Source organism: Anneissia japonica, unplaced genomic scaffold (assembly GCF_011630105.1).
Source record: "Anneissia japonica isolate Jap-2015-1 unplaced genomic scaffold, ASM1163010v1 scaffold287705_len1045735_cov187, whole genome shotgun sequence".
Classification (NCBI taxonomy): domain Eukaryota; kingdom Metazoa; phylum Echinodermata; class Crinoidea; order Comatulida; family Comatulidae; genus Anneissia; species Anneissia japonica.
In genome coordinates, this window is record NW_022709509.1 from 1,026,566 (window position 1) to 1,036,152 (window position 9,587).

A 9,587-nucleotide genomic window follows, 5' to 3' on the forward strand; every position below is an offset into this window, starting at 1 on the left:
AGTAAAAACATTGCCAAACATGTGGGACAACACGTGAGTTTGTAAGACACGCGCGTATTCCTGGCCCTGCTTTGATTTGTCAGCTGTAAATTTTGATTGACACACCGGAAATGTGTATTATAAATCTTAATTCTTTTATCCCACTGCCTCTTTTTACATTTCATTTTTATTATTCTTTCAAAGAATGCGATTTTTAAATCATTTACATTTGATATTGTGTGAATCAATGGGAATGTTGTATTTCATATGAGTGTTGCTGTAATTAACTGTTTTGTAAAGTTTTACAAATTTAAAGCAAGAGATTGAAAAACATATCTGATTCTTTTTTTAGAATGCTATCTAATGGTAGATGCTTCCGATTATCGTGGCTTAAAAAATACCACATCTTCTGGTAAGACGTGTCAAAAGTGGACGTCACAGACACCTCACAGCCATACACGAGGGCCAGAAAATTATCCAGATTCAGGTTTGGGCGATCACAACTTCTGCCGTAATCCCGACGGAGAATTGACTGCTTGGTGTTACACAACAGATTCATCCTCAAGGTTTGAACTTTGCGATATCGGTCTTCCTGGAGATCACTGCGGTAGGCTTATAATCCTGTCTCTTATACACATCTAGATGTGTATAAGAGACAGGGGTGGTGGTGGTCAAGAATGAGGATTGCAATTAGATTTAATTAATAACATTTATTATACAAAAAACTTATATAATATAAAAATAATATATAAAACATATAATATAAATAAATAAATAAAATATAAAATATATAGGCCTATTGCCTATATATAGTTGGAATATTTTGTGCCAATTTCAATAAACAATTATTTTCAAGTGTATTTCATTTTTAATTTTAATTCCTGTTTATCTTTATAATTTTAACATTTAAATCATATTTTCTGTATAACTGTATATCTGCAAATCAAGATTTGTAGGCCCTTATATGCCTATCGTACTACAGGACAAGTCGTTTAAATCGAACGGTGAAAATTGTCCTCGAATTTCGCCAGGTTTTTAATAAAGGGAACCAGACAGGAAGTGAAAAATGTTAACATATCGCAGTCGGAAAGAAAAATTAACTTGACGTAACATGCATGTGACGACTTGAAAAATTCAACTTGTCGTAAGAATCGTTACCGGCTTATTTTGTCTGGGGCCCAGCACGATCAAGACGCGGCTGTTTTTGTCCAACTTCTCGTAACAGTCGTAAGAATCGTAAAAAATTCTGAATTTTACGTCGATAGGAAACCAGGCATTTCCATTCATAACTGTTCTCATCAGAAACCACTACTCCGATTATTTTTGATTCAGGTAATATTGCAACTCACTGTTATTCAGTTACTTCCTTTTTTTAGATGCGACCGGACAATAACCAATTGTGGGAGTTACATCATAGCTAGATGTTTTTTGATTGGAAAGTGACCTCGATGCCCTTATTTACAACGAAGTCACTGAGGCATCACATTCCGTAATTACAGGCTTCGGAAATGACTACGGTCATAATACGACTTATATTTTAACGGATAGGCGAAAACAAAGGTAAGTATACGCCTTTCTTCCCCAGATAAACAAACCATTTAATTCTACCATTTGAATTTTAGGACTAGTTGCCTAAAATATTGGACAAATATGTTCGGTTTTATTGGAAAAAAGGCCAGGGCGTAGGCCTACCGTATTTCATTTGGTAGTTAACCAGTAGATTTAACTTCCATGGTCACACTTATCGCTTGCTACGTTGTGACCTTGACCAACACAATTGACTATAATTATGGAGGTGTAATGCTATAATATTGTCTATTTAAGCACTACCGTACATAATAATATTGCTTAAATAAAATGGAAGTAATCAAAACACCTTCATCGTTACACTTAATCATGGGACTGCAGACATGCAAAAGAAGTTCGCGCTAAATTAAATATTATGTAGTCCTGAAATATTTTTTTGTCTATCTATATTAACTTTGTTCAAAAGGGCAAATGATGCTGATTCGTCTTTATCTTTCAGCCCGGTAACCCTTGTGTTCGTCGTGAACTAAATACGCAATAATACTTTAATTGTGTATCTGTTATGTAAATCTAAAGGATAAACATGTTGAAATTGTGATGGTGTATTAGTAACTATAGTTGTTCTCAACGTAAACAAGAACGATTTCACTCTATGGATTAATTTAATGCGTAGAAAGGTTTTGTTTATTTATTTTATTTATTTATTTATTCTTTATACTGGGTTACCTCGATGCTGATTCGTCTTTATCTTTCAGCCCGGTAACCCTTGTGTTCGTCGTGAACTAAATACGCAATAATACTTTAATTGTGTATCTGTTATGTAAATCTAAAGGATAAACATGTTGAAATTGTGATGGTGTATTAGTAACTATAGTTGTTCTCAATGTAAACAAGAACGATTTCACTCTATGGATTAATTTAATGCGTAGAAAGGTTTTGTTTATTTATTTTATTTATTTATTTATTCTTTATACTGGGTTACCTCTTCAGTAAGAAGTTACTGTTCTCCCAGAAGGCCCAGTACACCTAAAACATTAAAATCTCCAGAAAAACAACACAGAACATCCAAAAAGAAACAAACACAAATTAAGTAAAATTGTTTAGTCTGTCTCGTTTCAGTCTCTGAAGGCGTACTTAATTTGTATTCTGTATTTTGTTCATAGCGCCCCCAGTGGTGTTGTTGGCACGTTAACTTTTTAGTGGATAGAAATTTTCTAAGCAACAAGTGCCGAGTTTTGATAAGTAACTTTAAAAGGTTACATTAAAAGACCGAATGTTGAGTTGAAAAAGTTTCGTAAAAATGTAATTTTTTGTGCTAAGCAGCATAATGACTAATTTATGGATAAAAGAAAAAAGAAGAAAAAAAACCCCCTGAATGAACATTTTCTTGTATTCTGCCTTGTTACATAGTTCTCAGTATATAATTTATCTTTAAGAACTAAATACAATAAGCCAATTCGTAGTTTAAACTGTGCATGTCCGTGCCAACTGACATATTAAATGTCACTTAGCCTATATGTTTCCATAAAATCGCTACTATCTCATCTGATTTCATCTTGTCTTATCCCCACTTTCAAATTAATGTGATTTTATTTTTGCATGAAAAATATTACCTTTTGTATATTTTGTTTATCTACTGTACATTTTTAGATTGGAAATATGCCGTTACCACTTACAAAGCTATGTCAAGTTATTATAACACTACATGCGTTTGTTGAGATTTTTGGTGTTTCTATGCCGATAGCACCGAATGGCAAGTATATATATTTTTTGTAACGTTAAAACCCGCGACTGGTGTTTAAAATAAATTTCCCTGTTTACATATTATCAATTTTAATAAATTTAGAGCTTGATTTTATATTCACCCACTCCCACACTTGATCGATACACATTTTACCATGTTTTGTTTTAATACGCACCCCTTGGAAATAATTCAAACGACTTTATGGGATATTTTTAATTTTGTTCATTATATACAATATTACGAAATATTTTCCCAGTTTGAAGGTGTGTATTTTGTATTGAAGGGATATGTTTCAAATTGACCTTTTCGTTAAGCCCCGCCCCTTGGATATTGTTGCTAAGGCCCCCACAAGTAAAAACATTGCCAAACATGTGGGACAACACGTGAGTTTGTAAGACACGCGCGTATTCCTGGCCCTGCTTTGATTTGTCAGCTGTAAATTTTGATTGACACACCGGAAATGTGTATTATAAATCTTAATTCTTTTATCCCACTGCCTCTTTTTACATTTCATTTTTATTATTCTTTCAAAGAATGCGATTTTTAAATCATTTACATTTGATATTGTGTGAATCAATGGGAATGTTGTATTTCATATGAGTGTTGCTGTAATTAACTGTTTTGTAAAGTTTTACAAATTTAAAGCAAGAGATTGAAAAACATATCTGATTCTTTTTTTAGAATGCTATCTAATGGTAGATGCTTCCGATTATCGTGGCTTAAAAAATACCACATCTTCTGGTAAGACGTGTCAAAAGTGGACGTCACAGACACCTCACAGCCATACACGAGGGCCAGAAAATTATCCAGATTCAGGTTTGGGCGATCACAACTTCTGCCGTAATCCCGACGGAGAATTGACTGCTTGGTGTTACACAACAGATTCATCCTCAAGGTTTGAACTTTGCGATATCGGTCTTCCTGGAGATCACTGCGGTAGGCTTATAATCATCGTGAAAATAAATATTAAAAAACAGCTTTTGTTCATAGATCATATATCAGCCACCGACACTAAAATATATAACAATATTACCATATGATGACTTCAAAAATAATTCTTGTGAATGAAATTTGAGTTCAACCAGAATATTTTAAAAAATCTGTTATTGAAATAAAAGTGTATGAGTCCTTTAATTGAGCTAGCAAGGAAAATGACAAAAATAAGAAAAAAAGTAAATAAATAAATAAATTAAATATAATGAAATAAAACAAAACAACAATTTTATATATTTTTTTATTCTCATTTATTTAACTTACACTTTTTATTCTAGGTGTTGCTTGAAATACAGAGAACCTTATTATATTTGCCAGCCTTTTCTATTATATATGATTCAATAAGCTGAGCACTTATCGCATTAAGCGCTATATAAGAACGACATATTATTCATTATTATTATTATTATTGGTCACAATTTTAATAAACAAAATTAGTGTTTCTATGCATTATTCTTTTCCAGTATTGTTTTTGGTATAGTTTATAATAGCTAACTTATTAGAATAGATCTTATTTTATATATACCATACAGCACATAGGCTATGTAATATGCGCTCAATAACTCTCCAATCATTACCACTACATTAATTGTTATATTTTATTTTTAGGCACTGCACTTTTTTACGGAACTGTTGTAGAGGTATGCGCAGCAACACACCTATGCCAGCCAAACAACCGATGTGGTGATGCTCCTTCTGATGCAGAAGAATGTGGATGCGACTCAGCGTGTGAATACTATGGAGATTGTTGCTATGACTACTGGTCTGTTTGTAATTCACCTGAGCCTAACCCTTCCGCAGCTACGTTTGACAGTGAGTTTAAATGCATGACCGGGGATGGTTATTTTAAAGAAGGATATTACACAGTATCATATTGTGGAGATGATAGCACAGTGGATGTGGACACTATCGATAAATGTGAAAACCCTGGATCAGGTGACATTCTTTTGACAATCCTTGTGTCGGATACAAATGATAACATCTACAAGAATGTGTACTGTGCTCTCTGTAATGGTGTACCAATATCAGATGTGACTGCCTGGGAGGTCACGTTCCTCTGTCGTGATGACGATGTTCGCGAAGAATTTGGAGTAGGTCCACAACCAGGTCCACAACCTGCTCCTGCACCACCTCCTTTGCCATTTCCTTTCACCACTCTAGAACCAACAACAACTAAAGCACCTCCTCCAAATATACATGAGCAAGTTGGCAACACTTTAAGTTGTCCCTACGAAAGTTTTCGACCGCCACCAGGGAAGCAGGATACGAGGCGTCCTTGCAATTCAGCAGCAAGATCAGAATGCAACGAAAACTACTTGAATGAAAGTGTGATCAATGCATGTTTATCAAATTACAAAGCCATCGTATACGACGACAAGGTTGTCTACAGAAATCCCAATTGTGCAATCTGTAACAGTGTTCCTTTTTACACCTGTGAAAATATATATCCAGCTACTAGACCTTTTGGATTCACACCATTAACAGTGATAGTAGACTTTTCCGATCAAAGTAGTATCTCTGTCAATTCAGATTACGGATCGTACGTCACTGAAGGGATTGATTGTCCTACTGATGAAGTCTTTGATCCATTTACCAAACAGTGCCTTAAAGTGACATGTAAATCTGGATTTATACTTCAAGATTCAAAGTGTGTTGCACCTTTAAAAACGTCCGGGTGTGGTGACAGTGCATTTCAAATGCCAAGTGGAATTTTTTGTTTATGCAAGTTAGAAGAACACTCTTTAACTATTGACTACCACTATAAAGTTAAAGAAAATGATGTAACGGTTGATGGTTTTACAGAAGATCTGGAATTTCTTGGGGTCCAGTATACGAGGCAGTCCTCGAAACGTACGAGCACGACGATTATAACAATTTCAATTAATGCAATAAATTGTCAGTTAGCGTATGCTATATCTGAATTAGTAGTTAGAAGAATCAATAATACATATGATACACAACTGAATCTTGTGACAGTAACGCAGAACTGTTCCACGATTGCCTTACCAAGTGAGCTACATTGCGACTTTGACGATGTATTGCTTAAAGAGGAGGAGTTACATTTTGACAACATTACGCGAACTGTCCATGTCGATAACTCCTCTGTGACATTTCCTGATGATAAATACATTATGGAAATTGCCATTCATATTTGGAATGAGTCTTACACTTGTACTACTTTGTCATTATCAACGTGTGAAGTTTGCCCACAAATTTCGTTGAATGAATCAGCCTTTCTAGATCAAGGTAATGGAGCTCTGGTCCATGAATTGACAGGAAATATATTTAAAGAGAATCAATATTACTTGGAAGACCCATCAAATACGAGCATAATCGTGTGTTCTTTTCTAAATAAAAGTGGATCAAATATGGTACAAACTCAATTCTTCAATTACTCTGGTGCTCTACTAATCGTCAGTGTCACTGGCACCATACTTTCACTCATTGGTCTACTTATTACTATTCTTTTGCGTGTCTTCATTAAGGAACTAAGGACACTTTCTGGAAAGATTATTCTGAACGTTTCCATTGCATTATTTTGTGCGCTACTACTAACTGTAATCCAGAGTAACTTTATTAAATGGTTGAATGGTTGTAGAACAGTGGCAGCCGTATTGCATTACCTGTGGCTAGTTTGTTTCTTGTGGATGAATGCAATGGCATTTGAGCTTTTTAGAACATTCCGGTTCTTCAGAGCTTCGTCCAGAAGTAAAGGATCTCAGAAAAAGTCTTTCATTCTATACTTCACATCCAGTTGGGGTATCCCTGCAGTCTATGTTGGTGCTATTGTAGCCATAAGTCTGTGTGAATGCACACGTTTAAATGTGGTGTACGGTGATGGCACAGTTTGTTGGATTCGAGATGAACTAGCCTCATTTTATGTTTTTGGTATTCCAATAGCTGTGATCATACTACCTAATCTTATACTGTTTGTAGCAACAATCACTGGAATAAGAGAGGCTAGGCAGTCCACGGCTATAGTCAGTGGTGACAAGTCTAAACAGAAGCAGCTGGCAGAAGAAATGATTATCTACATACGAGTACGTAAGCAATATTATGTTTCAAAGTCAACAGTATATATTTTTTTCATTCTTTCTTACAATTTTGAGTACCTTTTCTCAAATGTCACATTACTAAATGAAAAAGACTTGCAACTTTTATCCTGTGAATGAGTGTATATTATATAGTCTAATAATTTAATGTGTATTTTAATTAGATTTAAGTACCTAATTGGTTTAAGGACACGACTATGCTGAAAACAACTCTTTAATTTAGGTTGAGTCAAGTATATTTGTCTAGATCCACCTTACTGTTCAGAGATGCACACTGTGTATAGATTGGTTTGTGCAAGTATTAGTGCTGGTTAAACTCGAACTCAGATATGTTAGATAGTGTTTTGAGGGATGAATGTGAACTTTCCGTGAAAGTTGAACATGCAATAATAATAATAATACGGAATTATTTCAAGCTCTCAATAATTTATTATTTCAGATTTCAACAGTAATGGGATTAACGTGGATATTTGGTTTTCTTGCATCATTCATCGATCACGTGGTTCTGTGGTATTTATTCACAATCCTGAACTCACTTCAAGGCTTCTTTATCTTCATAGCATTTAATCTAACTTATTCAATGAAGAATATTCTGGCAACCCGTAGAAAGAAACCGACTTCTTCGTTGCCAAAAACAAAAGAAACGTTGGTATTACAAGCAAGCAAAAATCGGAATAGTGAATCTGAACCATTGCAGTCAAGCAGGTTATGATAATCTTTAATCGTGCTAGAATCTTTTTTTCTATGAAGACAAATTATTACTATAGACCTATAAATATAGGCCTACTAATATAGCAAAAAATCAAGCTCACAATATTTTGTCGGTATAAGAATTGGAAAGTTTTTCTTCATGCTTAGGAATAGAAGAATAGGCCTATATAAACTCGATATGAATACATAAACAAATATATTTGTATCTGTCCATATACATGCATTCAGTTTTTCTTTAATTTATTCCTTAAAAAAATTTTTTTTTTGTATTATAATATTGTATTATAATTAGAAACCACATTGTGCTTTCTAATTACCGAGCATGTTATAACCACTTTTTTTAAACACAAATCTAAATTGCAAAGCTTTTAGTTAGATTAATAATATAATAATCCATACTACCTTTTAAAAAGTAATGTTCTTAAGTTCATACATAAAATAAATGAAATCGATAATGTAAATATTGTCATTTACTGTCAACTTATTGTTGATTTTTGAATATGATTCATAATCAACTTTATCGATTAATATTTGCCATACAACCTCCGGCCATACAAAGAATAACAGGTGATATTCACCAAAGCTGTAATAATTGATATAAAATACTGAATATACTAAATTATAGCTTCTTTTAGTAACTGAGAACATTAAAATATAAGTTCGTTGATGTAGTGTAAACAATCGTTGATTTGAAGCAAACTTGAGTGGGTGGTCAGCTTATGAGCTTATCAATAATACACTCGACTTACTTTATTGAGGCAGCAATAGCTTATTTGGACATTGATTTCCATAAAATATATACTCTATTGAGAAAATACGTTTTTTAACGTACCTTTGCCTTACAAAATGGTGTTTGAACTTGAGTTAGTACCGCCAGTTCTGTCCAAGACCTAAATGAAAGCATGGCTATAGCCAATTTCCTTACAGAAATAAATCGTATCTATCTGTTGTCTCGGAGACCAAGATCTGGAACATGAAATATCGGCGCTTTTTTCCGGGTGTTCTTTGGCCAAGGCCACGACGTAGTAAAATATATTTATTGGATTCACCTTTGAACAGGTCAGATGTGGTACACATAATGGTGGTGCATCCTGAAAAGAACAAAACAAAACAGAAAGGACAAACAAATTACAATAAATCAATTTGAAAGCTACAAACAAACAAAAAAAAAAAAAAAAAGAAAAAAGGAAAAAGGAAACGAAAAAAAAATCCTAACAAAGACGGATGAATGGAATGCCTATACAGTAAAAATATGAATATCGAAGTTTATAGAGTAAGTATAATAATGGAATTCATAGCGGGATGTTGATAAGGGAATATTACTATGCGGCTTGTAATTTCAGTATACAGACCTAATATTTTTCTAGCACATTGTGAACGACGTTTAAGGTATGATGAATTTCCAAATGAACATTAGTAAGTTTGCTAATTGGTGTGTTGATAATGGACTATCTTTAAATGTATCTAAATTAGGGGTGGCGCCAGCGGGGGGGGGGCAGAGCACCCCCGTCGGGGAAAAAAGCACGATTCGCAGGGAAGAAAAAAAATTATATGTATTTTCTACATATTAGTAGACTCTA

The 9,587-nt window shown here is 34.0% G+C and overlaps 1 protein-coding gene across 2 annotated transcripts; it reads left to right on the plus strand.

Moving 5' to 3' along the window:
- The first annotated feature begins 336 nt into the window (after positions 1–336).
- On the plus strand, positions 337–8,468 carry LOC117106729. Of its 2 annotated transcripts, XM_033248143.1 has the most exons (5): positions 1,411–1,539; positions 3,157–3,259; positions 3,932–4,186; positions 4,853–7,284; positions 7,736–8,468. In XM_033248143.1, exons 2-5 carry the CDS (start codon positions 3,166–3,168, stop codon positions 8,006–8,008), a joined length of 3,054 nt encoding a protein of 1,017 aa, XP_033104034.1. In that variant the 5' UTR covers positions 1,411–1,539; positions 3,157–3,165; the 3' UTR covers positions 8,009–8,468. The 2 variants fall into 2 exon arrangements, with proteins under 2 accessions (XP_033104035.1, XP_033104034.1); XM_033248144.1 differs by lacking the exons at positions 1,411–1,539; positions 3,157–3,259; positions 3,932–4,186 and adding an exon at positions 337–586.
- Positions 8,469–9,587: the final 1,119 nt, after the last annotated feature.